This window comes from Ammospiza nelsoni, chromosome 15 (assembly GCF_027579445.1).
Source record: "Ammospiza nelsoni isolate bAmmNel1 chromosome 15, bAmmNel1.pri, whole genome shotgun sequence".
NCBI classification, from domain to species: domain Eukaryota; kingdom Metazoa; phylum Chordata; class Aves; order Passeriformes; family Passerellidae; genus Ammospiza; species Ammospiza nelsoni.
The window spans coordinates 12,444,316-12,461,089 of NC_080647.1; the positions used below are offsets into that span (position 1 = coordinate 12,444,316).

At 45.3% G+C, this 16,774-nt stretch overlaps 2 protein-coding genes across 3 annotated transcripts in view; both read right to left on the reverse strand.

Annotated features, from left to right (window-relative positions):
- MTM1 (myotubularin 1) overlaps nucleotides 1-1,855 on the reverse strand; it is a 41,714-nt gene extending 39,859 nt beyond the window's left edge. For both annotated transcript variants that reach the window (XM_059482819.1, XM_059482818.1), the window contains exon 1: nucleotides 1,800-1,855. The gene's annotated coding sequence lies outside the window, so the exon portion shown is untranslated. The remainder of the gene's footprint in view (nucleotides 1-1,799) is intronic.
- A 12,219-nt stretch (nucleotides 1,856-14,074) lies between these two features.
- The window catches only part of MAMLD1 (mastermind like domain containing 1), an 80,975-nt gene continuing 78,275 nt past the window's right edge, over nucleotides 14,075-16,774 (reverse strand). The window contains exons 4-5 of the mRNA XM_059483233.1: nucleotides 16,523-16,604; nucleotides 14,075-16,257 (exon numbers count right to left, since the gene is read on the reverse strand). Coding sequence (XP_059339216.1) covers nucleotides 15,239-16,257; nucleotides 16,523-16,604 — 1,101 coding nt within the window. The 3' untranslated portion in view covers nucleotides 14,075-15,238. The remainder of the gene's footprint in view (nucleotides 16,258-16,522; nucleotides 16,605-16,774) is intronic.

Here is a 16,774-nt window from a genome sequence, read left to right on the forward strand (position 1 = left end):
GCTACGTGCCCATGTCTTCAGTGAGAGTGTTTTCTGCAAGTTTCCTTCTGACCAAGCACAGAATGATAAACAGTGCGAAAAGGGAGAATTCTACATTTTATTGAAACCAGCTCTATAGCTCATCTCCTGGGACACTTGCCACGCAATGAAGTCACAGTGTCAGAAATTCTGTGTGTTAAGGCTCTGTTAATAACTGTACAGCCTAACCTTTTAAACTACCTAAATAAAAATTAACTTTAAAAAGAAAACTGTAGCAAGGAAGAGGTTCTGGTTTCACATCATACTGTTCCTGTACCATCAGATACCTGGTTCTTTGAATATGGCTAATGATAAACAGATTTATGACCACTAGCAAGCAATGGGCACGATTCCTGCCCTAGAAAGGAAGCTGTGCCATAGAGCCAAGCTACTTTTTAAACATCCAGTTTTTGTCAGTGCCTATTGTGGCAAGCAAATCTACAGACCCACAAAAAAAACATTCTCAGAATTTTAACACTGAGTTTGCCTATGCTGCTTTTATAGCACTAAGGCAGCACTGGGGTCTGCTGTGAAAAAAGCTAACACCTTTCTTACGCTCTTAAAACACGCACATCTGAAAAAACCCACACCAACAAAACAAAATCCACCAACCACACAAAGCAGAAAACATGCCTTTTGACTGCCACAACACAAAAACCAGCAAGAAGATCTGTTATCTTCAAGAATAGTTTCGTGCTTTAAACCAACTAAAAAGTTTGCACTGAAATGAAAGGTTTCAGCTCTTTAGTCGTGAACACTGAAAGAAGTCACATGCCTCAGAACAACATTTAAGCCGGTCAGAAATGAACACTACAGCGGCTTAAAGGTCTGAAAGCCTGAATCAAGAGCGCTCGGGACATCGCGGAGAGGACTGAACAGGAAAAGCAAAAATTGCACTTCAGAGGTGACTTTGCTGAGCCACACTTCAGGAACATCTCGCTCCCAGACGGATGCTGCACACCAGGGTGGGAATCAGGAGAAGCCGGAGCCCAGCGGCCACAAACAACGCGGGCAACCGAGCCCCGCCAGCCGCGGGCCCCACCGACACTGCCCGGGGCCACAAACGGGCCGGACACTGCCCGGAGCCACGGGAGCCACGGGCCGGACACTGCCCGGGCCCCGCACACACCGACAACGCCGGGACCCCGCACCGGCACCCCTGGGCCCCAAGGACACACAGCGCTCCCGCACCGGCACTGACCGGCACTGCCGGGCCCCAGTGACTCGCAGCAGCCCCGCACCGGCACTCCCGGGCCCCAATAGCACACAGCAGCCCCGCACCGGCACTCCCGGGCCCCAATAGCACACAGCAGCCCCGCACCGGCACTCCCGGGCCCCAATAACACACAGCAGCCCCGCACCGGCACTGACCGGCACTGCCGGGCCCCAGTGACTCACAGCAGCCCCGCACCGGCACTCCCGGGCCCCAATAACACACAGCAGCCCCGCACCGACATTCCCGAGCCCCAATAACACACAGCAGCCCCGCACCGACATTCCCGGGCCCCAATAGCACACAGCAGCCCCGCACCGGCACTCCCGGGCCCCAATAGCACACAGCAGCCCCGCACCGGCACTCCCGGGCCCCAATAACACACAGCAGCCCCGCACCGGCACTCCCGGGCCCCAGTAGCACACAGCAGCCCCGCACCGGCACTCCCGGGCCCCAATAACACACAGCAGCCCCGCACCGACATTCCCGGGCCCCAATAGCACACAGCAGCCCCGCACCGGCACTCCCGGGCCCCAATAGCACACAGCAGCCCCGCACCGGCACTCACCGACACTTCCCGTGCCGCCGCCGCGGGCCCGAACACGGCGCTCACGTGACGGGCCCGCGCCCCTCCCACACCGCGGGGGCTGCCGGGAGCTGCGGCCGCGGGGCGGGGCTGTGGGGAACGGGGCGGGGCCTCACGAAGGGGCGGGTCCGGTCACCCCTGGGGGCGGGGCTCCCCGAGGGGCGGGGCGGAGCGGCCCCTCAGGCCGTGAGGGCGGGCGGGGCTCCATGGCGCCCTGAGGCGCTCGGGGCTGCGGCTGCCGCCGTCCCCGCCCCACAGAGCGGCCCCGAAGGAAACACCCGGGGAAAGGGGAGGGGAGAAAAGGGACGTGCGGCCAGAGTGAAAAGGATCAAGCTGATGGAGTGATCAGACACGCCAAGCCTTTTGGATGCCCTCTGGACACCAATGAACACTATAATAAAAGGAGTAAACGATAAGAATAAACACTGTGCTAAAGGAAGTAAAAGAATTGGTGATGCAAATGGCAGGGGTGTCGTTCATGTGAAATTAAAATAAAATAAAAATTGTCCATAAAATGGCCTGTTGGCCCTGCACAGGGAGCAGCTATGTGTGTCTGGAGGGCAGGGCGGAGATCGGGCACTCTCTGTGGTCTGATGGTCTCTGCTCTCAGGAAAGGGGGTTTGTGATATTGCCAAGCCTTTCTGATGTCGTAAAGCGCATTCTTGAGCTACGAGATGTGCTTTACAAAACAGCAGTGTCCAACTTCTCCCGTGGTGTGACCAACCCTAACTTGATCCCGCATCAGTGGAAGGACAATTCTTCCCTGCTTGCAGGACTGGATACCACAGAAGAGCTGATAAAAAAAAATTAAAAAAAAATACAACTTCGGTTCCTTTGTGAGCACTTAGGAGCTCCATACTCGGTTTAAGCAGCTCTCACAGACCCAGCAATGCTCCCCTGTGCTGGGCCAGCACCGGCTCTGGCTCCTCTGGGGGAAGATTATCCCCTCCCAGTTCACAAACATTGTACCAACAACTATATCAAAGACATCATATCACCTCTGCTTCTCCATGTCTTCTTGGAAAAGTTTTAGTCCAGTTTAATTTTGGCATGCGTATGTACATTATTTCTTCTCTGCGAACAAATAGTTACACCACCTGAAGAGCTGACTCTGGCCTAAAGGCTCTTTGAGGTGAACCATGCATTTGTACAAGGTGAGAAGTACTTTCAGAAGAAGCCACAAGACAAAAATTATAACAATAATTTTATGCATTACTTTTAGGTGTCACCTTTATTATCAACAATTTACATCTGGAATTCCAAAAACTATAGAAAATCAAAACCAGAAAAACACAAGGGAACTGGGCTGGTGCCTCTTATGACAGAAAAAAATGTTGCTGGGGTGAAAAATATTTTCCCACAATAAGCATGGAACTGTGTGTTTTATATTAATAAGCAGCAGGAGTAAGCAGTGAGCAAAAAGAGATGAAATGTTCACAGCAGTCTTGTCTGCTGTCTTCTGGTATGACATACCTTTGCCTCTGACATTATCCTCTCAGCAAAGATTAGTTAAAAAATCCACTGATGCAGTTTTGAAGTCTTGCTTTGATGTATTCCAGTGTGATGTGTATATATATGTATGCACAGGTCTACATTCATATGTGTGTGCACACACAGAGAATCCTTTACTTGATCATTCTTTCAAGGTTTCATTCAAATCATGTTTTAAAGGCTTTTCTCTGTCATCATGAGAACTAGAACTCCTTTCTGACACATCATGACTCAGATCACTAAAAGTGCTCTCCCCAAATGTTCTCATAAATTTATCTCCATCAGTTTTGTCCCAGATTTCTCCCAACCTGGCTTATGCCCTTTGCATTTCTTTCAGATGACAAAGTCTCAAACAGCTTCTTGCTCAGATCACCTTTAATGATCACAATTATTATTCCACCTGAATCTGTCAAGTGAAATACTCACCCTTGTTCAGTGACTGACCTGTCCCTTTTTGTCCTCCTACATTTCTAAGACACCTACTGGCGCATTTTTGAGGGACTGTTTTTTACATGCCTTAGCTTCTAGTCAGCATTAACCAGACCTTTCTCCTTGGGTCTCTGCTCCAGCCACTTTATCCCCAGGTAATTTGTAGTGTGACCACAGCTCAAAGAGTGGACCTTTTCCACTCTTTTTTCCCCCAGCTATGCCTCCTCAATACAGATTGACTTGCTTTCCTAAAAAACTTTACCTTGTATCTCTAGTACTTTCCTATGACTCTTCTGTGTGACTTCATCTTCCACTGCACTCAGTCACAATCGACCTGTGAATCCCACACATGCATGGTCAGGCACCCCAAGTGATGTGAACTGGAAGAAATGTCCTTAATCCCCTGACTGATGATCTACAAGAGCATAAATTATTAACATTATTACATTTTGTCAATAATGAGCGGGGTGTGGGGATGTTTAGGCTCTCTCTGTATTTCTGAGCCTGTCCTTGTTGTGGCACACTGCTGTACTGCAGGCTGTGGTGCCTCCACTGTAATCAGCCCAGACAGCACACAAATACTCCACCCTCCAATCCCTGCACCATCTGGATAAAAACTGGTTAATTGACAATGCTAATGTCATTTTCAGCTCAGTACAGTTAAAACAGTGTCAGGCCTTCTCCCACAAGTACTCTCTACTTTATCTATTACGCTATTATCTGCCTGTATGTAATCATCTTTGACTCAGACCTTTCCCTAGCCCTTTATGGTCAGACTATGTCTAAATCTGTCCATACAGCTAAAACTCCCATCGTCTCAAATCTCAATTACTGCAACATCCTTTCCCTTGGCCTTGAAAAATATAACCTTGTCTTACTCATATTTATTGAGAACACTACTCCAGTGATCATTTTTCTAAGTCTGTCATTCTCACCGTGTTATTCCACTCTTTTCATCCCTGTGCTGGCTCAGCCTACTCTATCATGTGGATCCTTCCTACCTGTCTTTGCTTTGGAAGGCCTTGGCAGCCTGTCCACTTGCCATTTCCATTCCCTGCTGACATGCAGCTCCAATCAGCTCACCATGCCAGCTTTCACAGCCCACTTGTAATACATTTAAACATGTTCTTTGGTGCATTCTCATTGCTGCCTTTTATTTCCAAAGATCGTATAAATGGCCCAAAAGTTACTGGTAATTTCCTTAAAACCTCTCTTTCCTGTAGTGTCTACAACAGAGGATCACAGTTCATTATGCTGCCTCTCCTGCTTGTATTCCTCAGTTCTCTAATCTCATACTTTGTAAAGTATAAAAAGTATTGACCCTGATACACACCCAGCCCTTGTAGCACTATGGTAATGCAAATAATAAATACACATGTAGAACTGAGATGCCAGGGGGAACTAAGGTATTATAAGATTGATGATATAAAATTGCAGTTTGAGAGCACAATAATACCTGATAATAATATTAACTCATTTTCCTCCTATTCTGGAGAAAAAACTCAGTGGAGGTGAGGAATCTGCATCTTTAAATCAAGCCCACAGGTCAAGTTAAAGATGATTTACGTCCATTTACCACACAATAATTTCCTGTTGCTGTTTTCAGTTGCTGTTGTGACAGATAAAATGGAAAGGACAATGCAGTGTTAAACATCACAAATCTATAGATGTGTCTGTGTGTTCACATGTGTACATTTTTCCCCCTTTTACAAGTTAGATATTAGAAAAGATATGGTATATCAGAGATTCTTTTGCTTTTCTAGCACAGTGCTACTTACACCCTTTGTTTCCTGTCATTGTTCTTTGTTTGCTAACCTGATGTTTATTTTTGTCTCTGCTAAATAAAGACCTCCAGATTTAATTCTTTTAAGCTGTACTTTAAGACCTCTTTAACCTATTTCTGCCTAGCTTTCCCCTCAATTAGCCTAATTGTTTCTTTATCAAGTAACATGCCACCAAATAAAACACATAAAGCACCCTAAAAAAAAATCTGGCACTTTCTGCTTGACTCACAATAGCAATAAGGTGAGTTATATAAGAGGTTTCTTGTATTTCTGGATCCTGCGACTCCCAGGGGCTGGAAATAGCAATTGTATTTTGGGAAGCACTTTCAGAAGCACTGACTGGATACTTGTTATTGTGATTTCAGGCAGATGATAGCTTGCTTTTGGATACCTGAGTTTGCATACACAGCACTGCTGTCACCAAAACCTGGCACTTGGCAACTGATGCATCCAATCTATACCTGTCTGTGTGTACGTACATAAATACACACATCTGCTGTCACCACCAGGCACACACTGACTCCTTGTCTTCAGAGACAAGGAAAATTAGTATCAGGTATGTGTTGATCCTGTATTTATGTAGGAACCACCCCCCCTTATATTCCCTATGCAAATATTAGCAGCAGTTAGTATGTTTTATTTGAGAAATAACTGCATTTCACAGAAAAGCAAACTCATTCTCACATGTACCATACCTCATTTGCATAGTACATAAAGGTTTTTAGAGAACTGGAGTATTTGGATTAGAAGAACCAAACAAATTGAAGTTAGTAATACCCACTGAATTACCTGATCTGTTAGTGGAATTAATCCTAGTAGAACAATGCTACAAATTAAGAGAAATAAAAGAAAATCTTCTTAAAGCAAATAGCACACAAAAGCGTAAGCTTCCAGTACACTTTCTTCTACTGCAAAGTGCAACAGAAAATGATCTGTTAAATGTATAAATATAGCTTGTAAAAGAGAAGGACCCTTTAGTCTAATACCTGTTAAGTGCTTTGCTTTTGCTCTGTGCTCTGAAGTTCTGTGAAGGGCTGAGGTTTCATTCAAATCCTGAAAGAACTCCAGTGACACAAATCAGGCAGCTGAAAGTGCAGGAGTGAAGTGGTTGAAGTTAAAACACCTTATAAAAGCAAAAGCATCTTGGCATCAAACAGTTTTATCAGGGAAAAGAAAACCATGCAAGATGGACCCCCAAACACCCCCCTCCTATTGTCAAGGTCCACACATGTGAAGGTTTAACATCTGAAGCTTTTACAGCAGTGTCTGAATCACTCACAATTCAGCGTGTAAGAATTATTTTAAGCATCATTTTTAGAATGTGAATGAGCGTGACAGAGACAGGCTGTCACAGCAGAGTTAATACATGCTCCATTCAGAAATACTCTTTGTTTTATAGCTCAAGAGTCACTGCAGCTGATAGGGCAGGACAGGAAGCCAGCATTTCCTACTCACAGTGGAATATCTGTGAATTTTGAAAACACAGCACAGCCCCTTTCAGCTGTCATCCCATAACAAAGAGGAGGGAGCTTCAAAATTCAGACAAGCTCCAGACAGCAGATTGCAGTTGCTGAATGCAAAGAGTCCCCAGGTCACAGACCAGCTAGAGAGCCTGCAGAAATACCAGCATTTTGAAAGTCTTTTCTCTTCAGAATAGTGCATCTATTCAGATCAGATCATATTTTTGTTGGATTTCCATGATAGTATTTGCTGTCATATTGTCAACAGCAGTGAGTGCTTCTGCACCACAGGCAATCAGTGGTGGGCAAGCTGTTTCAGGCACTGCTGCTCACCAGAGCTTTACTGATTTCTGTTTCTCTAAAGCCCACTTGATCCAATAATTTGGAAGAAATTCTTCTCTATCAGGTGTTAGTGAAGGATTCAAGCCTCTGTCAGCAGAGGCTGCCAGTGCATAGCTCAAGGAACTGGAAGGAGCTTTGAGTTCTCCAAAGCTCATGCTTTATTGATTCTGGTTTAATTCAAATTTTCCTTTACCATGTTTTATAGGCAAAATGGATCTAATCTTGTTATTGTGGGGTATTAATCTTTATAATGAAAAAGAAAACACACCACCATAGTCAGTTTGCCTAAATATGTCATGGTGGGAAGAAGAGAAACTGGGTTTGAAATGCAGTTTTCTTTCCCATTGTTAGAGAAAATTATCATTTACAGGCAGGATTAAAACCAACTGGCACTCATGGTGTTAGCAGGAACCTTCACTGCAGTAACCAATGAAAATTTTTCTCTTAAGTCCTGTGGGACCAAGGATCATTCCTGTGGGACTGAGAAAGCCATACTGCTGGGGATCATTTGGCCTGGCAAATCTTTACACTCTGGTGAATAGGAGAAAATAATTTTATTATGAAGCAGAATTTCTTTGGTTGCTCTAATGAGTGGAACAAACCCTCTCTCAGCTCTGCAAAATCACTGAGACAAGTGGGGCCCTGAATATCACATCAGGTGCTGATATAGGTTCTTCAGACAATTAGCAAATCTTCAAGCAGCCACCTGAAAGAAATAATGGCTTTTATTGGAGTTAATGCAGTCATTTGTTCCATGAAGCTTCTAGTGAATAATTCTTGCTGGAAAAATTGTACACGATTTCTTTTCATTTATATTTTAATGCAATTTATTATACAACAGTGACCCTCATTCAGGGTTCAGAAGATCAGAGCACTTACAGTAATCTTCACAGCACTTTTTATCTCCAGCTACAGCTTACATTCACAGCATGAAAAGAATAAGAAGTTAATGTACCAAATCAGGTCTCTGTGCAGCAGTGTTAATCTCAGTGTTGAGCTATTATTTATTAGTAGACTTATAGTAGCATCTAGAGACTAGGGCCTCACTGTTTGCATAAAATACACAAAAATACATAAAAGAATATATTTGCTCTCTAGGATAGCTCAGAGTTTAAGTTTGAGGATGATTTCAGGATGTGGACAAGAGCTACTACAGCTACAGATACTGCCACGGCCAGAGGAAAAACTTCTCATGCTTGTTGTGGATGCTGACAAGAGGAATAAAATTACCAATTGACAGACAATTAAAATGGAAGCATCATTCTGGGATCAGACTTCTAGGCGCAAGAAGATGAAAAGAGTCTCCCTGCCTGATTTCATGCCAGGACAAGCATGCATGCAGATGGTGTCTCACTACATCTTGGGTACATTAATGAGCCATTAGAAGCTCAGGAGGTGTCAGGTTTGAGCTGCAGGTTTAAAGCAGGAGTAGGACTCCACCTGCCTCAAGATGCACAGGTGGCACTTTTGAAGAGTTTGTTGGCAGCAGTATTGGCCAAGAAGAGTGACCTTCTCACGTTTTCTGTGTGAGCCCAAGCCCTGTGGCAGGGCCAGGTGTGCCACATCACAGAGGTGGGAACAGGGATTGAGTAAAGCAAAGAACTTGCACAGAGGAGAACTGGAATCCATGGCTCATCCTCCACTGCCTACCTGCCAGGCTGCATGCTATCCCTGCCAGAATTAGCCAATTGACTCTTAAGGTTGGAAAATTAAGACACCAAGGGGCCTGACTCACAACAAGCCATACAGAAACAACCAGCTTTTCCTCCTGGACCTACCTGTGGTAACACACAACCCACTGCCCATGAGATGTGGCTGCTAGTCCTGCTTAACTACACTTGAAAAATCCTACTGGTGTCTGCCTGCCTCATTAGGCACCTAAATATCTTTGGGATTTGAGTCTTGAGCCTTTTGTGCCTCATGGTCCCCCACTGCTAATGGACATCATCAACTATCCTGAAAGAGCACAGGAAAACATATATATTTATTAAGGATTGTAAGGCTCAAACAGGGGGTTAATGGGAACTGCTTAGGCAAATAGTGCAGTCAGCTAATAGGTGAGAGAGAATAGTAATTTATGGGCTGAGAAGAGGAAAGGAACAAGGGGCTGCCAGGTAATTCTCTCCCTGGCTGCCATACAAAGCCAGCAGAGTTGACAAGGAACAGTCTGTAAACTTGAAACAAAGCATGTTTCTGCAGCTTGATAGCCAAGCACAGCTCTATATCAGCAAAACAAAAAAGAGATTTCACAACTTTATAGCTTTGGGCTGGCTTCCCCTCAGAGAGGGGAAAATAGGCCGATCTCACCACCCCTGCTGCTGCCCCAGGTCTTGTCTGTCCCAGTCATCCATCAAACACAGCACAGCTCCAGGACAGGGAACCCAGCAGGGTCAGCACACATCTTTTCACTCCTTGAAAAGGGATTAAGGCAACACCAGAACAATTAAAATGTCCTTTTTAAATACAAATCCAACTTTAAGCTTAAAAGGGCATTTCGTTTTTCTTCTCCAGCCAAGTTGGTTAAATTCATTAAATTGCAGCATCAAAAACCCTGATAAGGACAAAAACAATGAGATGCACAAACCTCAGGAGCTTCTCAGTGGTCTTTGGCTTTGGCACACATTGAGAGTGGCAGCAGGGTTCAGCCATGGGCCCTTTGGGCTGTGGGGACAAATCACTGCTGTGGCAGGGGGCTGTTTTAATCAGCACACAGCTGTTGTGAGAAATGATACTCACTTTCAAAAAATTTAGAAGGTTTAATTTATTATTGCCTTATCAAACAACAGAAGACTGAATAGAGATGATAGTACAGCCACAGGAGCAAAGGATTCTACCACCACATATTACCCACACAATGGATGTTCTGCCCTTTAAACCTCTAGCCCCTCCCAAAGTCTTGTCAATCGACTCCTTCACTGTGCAGGGGTGGAGATCACTTTCTTACATCTTACACCTGCTTGGAGCCCAGGTGCTGCCACAGTGATGAGCTGACCCCCCCAAATCCCCAACTAGCCAGGCCATCCCTGATAACAATGAAAGGGGGGCAAACATAACAATACATCTACAAAACTTCTCTTAACATGTACATAATATTTTCCCTTTAATTGTGAGAGTCATTACTCATCTATAGCACAGCCATGGCTGTGATTAAAAACAGCTTCCAGTGGTTTCAGCCTGACTGCTTTAATAACCTGCCTGTCCCTGGTTTCGTGCAGGATTGTACACAGGAGGCCTCTTGCCCAGGCACAGTCTTAAGTTCTCAGGAACTCCTGCATTTGCCAACCAGTGCTTCTGTTTTACTTTGCCCAGGAGAGACCCTTACTGGTGTTTAAAACATCTCACTCTTTTCTCGGCTTTTTTATTATTTTTCAAAATTTGCTAATCTATATCTATATCTATCTATCTATCTATCTATCTATCTATCTATCTATCTATCTATCTAATCTATTTATCTGTCTATCTATCTATCTATCTATCTATCTATCTATCTATCTATCTATCTATCTATCTATCTATCTCTATATATCCTTATATAGCTATATTTATATCTATATCTATCTATACCAGGGAATAGAAGGAAACAGGCATTAATGTGGAGTTTAGCACCAAACCCCGAGCTCAGCCTGGGCAGATGTGCCAGGGCCAGTGTCCCCCAGGAGCGTGTGCCACCTGCCTGCCGGTGGAGATGCAGCAGCAGAGAGGCAGAGCAGGGCAGTGGCCACTTGCCTCATTCCTCCCCGTGTCCCTGCTGCCCTGCAGCACTAGCAGGGAGCAACTCCTTTCCTGGGGGCACCCTGCACATCTGTGGCACCTCTCCCACCTCCCACCATGAAGGTCATCCAGGCAGGACCATGAGACAGGTGCCAGCTTCTTGCCAGGTGCTTGCTCTGCTCCCAGAGAGGTGTAAATCAGGGGTTACCCTGCAGCAGGCAGTGGAATAGCTCCTGATTTACAACATCCTACACAAGAGGAGAGCTTGACCTTACACTTCAACATCAGTGCAGCTTCCTTTGTTGAAAGCTTCTTAAGACAGACATGTAATCAATCCTGTAGAGCCTCTGAGCAGCAGGGCTCAGGTTCTGCATAAGTCAGGGCTATGCTTCCCAGGGAAATTGTCTGATCCAAGCTCCCATGACATCTATTCCTACTGTCTAATAGGAAAGAGTGTGTTTTTCTGTTTTGCCTTTGTTATAAATGGGCTGCTTTAGATTAATAGAATCCACAAAGAGAATTTTTCCATACTAAGTCTGGCTTACCTATGCTACTAATCTTTCAGTGAGAGAGGCTTTCAGTGAGCTCAGGTCTTTGGAAATTCTGGACTTTATAGGAATTTGATGTTATTTTAGAATCCAAGAGGAAAAGCTTACTGCCTTGCCTCTGTTTTTTCATGGCCATAATTATGAGGGCAGTCTGGTGACGTAACTTGGATGGAAAATAAATGATGGCATTCAACAGTGAGTGCTGTCAGACACTTCGTTCCTTGTAACTATTTTAGAAATCCAAATTCAGTTTGCACTGCCAGAGCACCACATGCTGCTCTTATTTATGTTTGTATAAATCCCATACCGTACCACTGCTTTAGGAGATCTGTTGTGTGTTTACTCTGCATGGTGGCAGAATTTGGCTCACAGTGTAAGTCCATGTACATCTTGTGGGGTGATCTGCTGGTCCAGTAAATACAGCAGGACTGTCAGATATGCTTAGTCCTACAGTTCACTAGCCCTTACTAGCTGTAACTAATTTGCCTTAATGACACAGACTGTCAGAGTGAAGGCAGGATTACACTTTGAGCATTTTCACACTTTAAACAGAGAGAAGAAAAGGCAAGGCAAAAGTACAGACAAAGTTAACTCATTAACAGTTACTATTTACATGAACTGACACCAGCCAGGACTGCAGTGCTGGTACTCCAGCTGCTGGAATGTTTGTCTGTGGTCATCATGCCTTTGCCCTGAGTTCCCTGTGCCTGTGCTGCAGCCCAAGCTGACCCATGGAGAGGCAGCAGCCTTGTGCTTGGGCTGCAACCCAAGCAGGGCATTGGTCATTGTGGTCATTGGTCATTTTGTGCCAACTCCCCAAAAGACATGTTTACTAAAGAGTACTTACAAATACAACCAGCAAGACAATAATAATTATACTTAGTCCAGTTCTTCTTCCAACAACACCTCTGTGGCAAGGAAGGATCATCATTCCCTCTTGAGGCATGAGGAATGGGATATGGAGGGGTGAAAAGCTCCAGTAGCTGAAAAGGTAAACAAAAAAACCAGAGTAAAAACAAGTGCATACATAACAGAGGTGCAAGATAAACTGTTTTACAAAAATTCTGTTGGAAACAGTTGGCTTTTGAAGACATCCTCTCTGCAGTGTTTGTAACCCAAATCATGCAGAACTGAAAAGATGAAGTGTGTATTGACACAAACAAAATGAAGAACGAAAAGGGGACATTTTTGCTGTTTTTATTTATATTCCCAAGAGGACCATGCGGGCAGGAGCCTTCTCTGCCATCAGTGGCTGCTGTGCTGCCAGCCTGGAGGGCTCGAGTGCCTCTGGATCCCAGACCTGTGTCAGACCTGCCACTCCCTGAAGCTCCCTGTGCCCTGGCAGGATACAGCTCACGACAGAAAAGCTGCTGAAATGGTGCCAGTTTTCACAGCCAAACAAACTCACCTTTGTCCTCACCACAGACTCACCCATGGGCATTTCTCCCCCTCTCTGCTGTCCAGAGGCAAGTCAGCATTTCTGCCTTACTCAGACACTTGCTGAGTTCTACAGCATAGTTTAGGCAATGCTTTGGTTTCTTTTGCTGGAAAAACTGGATTTTTTTGTCCTCACCCTGGTTTCACACAAGTACACGTCAAACTGGAGATGAAGCTGGTTAGGGATCATTCCCCTCAGAACCTCTGGCTCTGTGGGATCTGCCTTTGCCATCAGGAAGCCACAAGGATCTTCTGTGCACCAGCAGCAGGGCATGTGCCTGGCTGCTTCAAACCCTGACTGTTCCCTCTAATTTTTGACTTCAGGAGCTGTTTTCTGCCCTTTGGCTCTGGAGAACAGGCTCCTGGAAGGACCCACTCAGGACAGGAATGTGTCCTTGCCAAGCCCCTCCCTCCAGCAAGGAATCCCCCCAGGAGATTTCCTCAGGCTTTCAGTGCCCACAGTGTGCCTCTGACAAAGGGCAGCAACAACACATCTCCACCAGGAAGCTGGGGAGCCTGGCTCAGTTCAATGGAGGCAATTTTAGCTCCAGATTCTATTTGTGCATTTATTTAACATTGCTGAAGTTTTCCTGTTCTTTCCTACCCCTCCTCTCAGCCCGGCCTCCCCCAGGACAGGCACCAGCTCTCCCATAAGACAATTTCTATGTCAAAGGAGAACATTCTGTACTGACCACTGCCCTTGCAGGTGTCACAGAACGAGCAAGGTCCCCTTCTCACTGCCTCACACTTGGCATTTACACACAAGAACTGTCACTTAAATAAACATGGTGCTATGTTAAAAAAATACCCAACAGAGATTAATTTCACATTCACTTATAATTATACTTGAAAAGGACAGTGGACCTCAGCACTCCCACCTTAAAATAAAATTAAAGCCTGCTTAAACTCTCTGTCTGGCCCAGTGCTCCTACCAGCAGCACACATGCATTTGTAGATGTTATTAGATTGACGTTGTAGCATCCTGGACAAATCAAATTAATTCAAATATCTGCAGGTACAAAACACTGTAGCTGAAAAATGAGCACATAAAGATATGCAATTTTCCCCTGGCAGTTTATTATGGTATGAAGAAAAAAACATTCTGTGCTTGAAGCTGACATTATATTACAAATGTATTGCGAAGTATGACGTGACTATTAAAATATGATTACACAAAGTATGAACATTTTAAGAAGTTTACAGTACAGCGAATCTTTTATAAACAGACTCTTAAATATACAGAGGACAATAGTAGCTGACAGAAAAAACATCAAAAATTAACTATTAATGTTTGTAGACTTTTCCCCTGAAAAAAGTCTTACATTAAAACAGAAATTATGAAAAGCCTTAAAACCAGGAACAAATCACCTGTACACTACAAATATACATGGTAGAGGTGCACAAACCAGAGCTACCTTTTTGCTGAGGGGTTCAGTGGCTGGAACTGGGCAGTGCCTGCCCAGCACCTCCTGTCCAGGCTGGCCACCATGGGCCACACCACGCTGAGCCTGCGACCCCAGGCACACAGCCCCAGCACTGAAGGGCACCAGCACACACTCCCTGCAGGACAGTGACCCACTGGCGTGTGTCAAGCTGAGAACATGCCCAGGATCTGGCAAATGCATCTCTGCAAGCAGATGCCTGAATGCACTGGGTGCCTGGATGGGACCTGTGTACCAGGCTTGGTCTACAAGACCAAGTGATGAGGGAATCAGCAGCTCCCTTTAGGGTTTTTACTTTTTTTTAATGCAACTTTTCAATCTTTCCTCTTGATATGGGAGAATAAATGCCACATTTGATTTCTGCTTAGTCTGGTTGCAATTACACCCCTAGATCATGTGTTAAGTTATGTCAAAAACATAAGTATTTTATGCTGTAATACACAGTATTACTGAAACTAACAATATTATTTGCATATTTATAACAAGGTATAATGAAATCCCTATAATAAAACCAGAAGTTATGCTATAGATTTATTTACAAAGAGTCCAGCAAAGAAGTATAAATACTTCTACATTTAAGGTTTAGGAAAACATAATTTACAAAATATTCAAATATATACAGTCATCTGAAAAACTGCCAATATTAAACTTTGATGCAAGCAAAGAATTGGCTGAGTCCATTTCCTCTGTATTGAACGAGGCAGTGGCTTTCATGGGTTGTCTGTTCTGCTCAAAGCCATACGTGTGTTATTTACAACGAGGCTGCTTCTCTCCGAGCTAAACGTGTCCAGAGCTTTGAGCATGCTGTCCCAAAATGTCATCTATCATTGTCAGATTGTTCAACCACTCCTCGTCGTTGCTGCTGCTGCTGTTCTTCATGAGGGAGTCGAGGAAGTCGGTGTCGCTGCAGTTGGCAGGCATGATGGAATTGCTGTGCTGGGACACAAAGTCGTACTGGGGCAGCTCAGCAGCGCTGCTCATCCTGCTGAAGGCGTCGGGCTGGCCCGTGGAGGGGTAGCTGGGCGGGCCCAGCCCCGGGGCAGGATTGAGGTGGTTAAAACTGGACACTCCTTGGGGCAACGATTTCATAACATTCATAGCTGGCAACGGTCCCCTGGTTAAATTGTGTCTCAAGTTCTGATTACTCATTGAGCTCAAGCCCTGGCCAGACTGTCCCATGCTCAGTTTCTGCATCTGCCTGACCTGGATGCCAGGAGCGATCTGGTTTGGCGGCACCACAGCCTGCTGGGAGAACGCCTGCCCCGGTGTGCTCGGCCTCACGCCCTGTTTGGAGAACACTGTGTTCCCAGAAAACTGCTGCATGCTGGTATCCATTTGGCTTTGATTTGGCATTCTTGGCACAGTAGTGGGTGTCCACATCTGGGCTGATGAGTTGGGGTAGACGTTGGGGATTCTTGGCATGCTCGGCTGCCTCAGGTGCTGCTGTGTTGCAGAGTGATTTGCTAAGGAGCCAGAACTGAAGCCTCCCATGGGCATTCCCGGCCTCACAGAGGAGTGGCTGTGACCAGTTTGGCACCCCGAGTTCATGCCTAGCGAGTTCTGGCTGGGCCGCAGCGGGATGTTAAAGTCAGAATTAGGTGGGAAAATCCCCTGCTGCTTGCCAGGGTTGTGTGGCATCATCACCATGGTCCCACTGCTCTGGCTGGCGGGGGCTGAGGCCATGCCAGAGCCCAGGGTGCTCTGGAGCATGGCTGGGTTTGACGGCAGCATGCGGTGGTTGGGCGGAGGAGCGGGAAGCACCTGGTTGCAGTCAGCAGGGATGGGCTGCTGCACGGCTGTGGACAAAGAGACACGTTAGCTGGTGAGCATGGATTCACCCTGGAAACATGGCTAAAGCCTTAAAAACTGCTGCTCTTTCTTTCATGTCATGGGGGCTTCTCTTTGTGTTCTTTGTAACAGAGTTCTATGGAGCCATAAAGAAATGGAAATCTCACAATATGTGATAAAATGCAAAATACTTTTAATTTGGGGCAGAGAATCATTAAGTGTCTCTATTTAACCAGATACCAGGTCTTATTTTCTGGTAATTTCCTTCCTTACCTTGAAACTGGTTTATCTGCTGGGCTGCAAACAAACTCCTCTGTTCAGATGTTACTCCCAGCATGTTTTGTCTCTGCTTTTCCTGGAAAACAAGAGGAGTAATAGTGAAGTTGAAGTCTCTTGACAACCAAAAAAGCAGCAGACACTTGAAGTGTAGCCACTGTCATTAACAACCTCTCCCATACACTCTTTACCCCCCTCCTCTGATAAGACTCAACCCAGACAGAGTGAATTTTAATTTCTCACATTCCC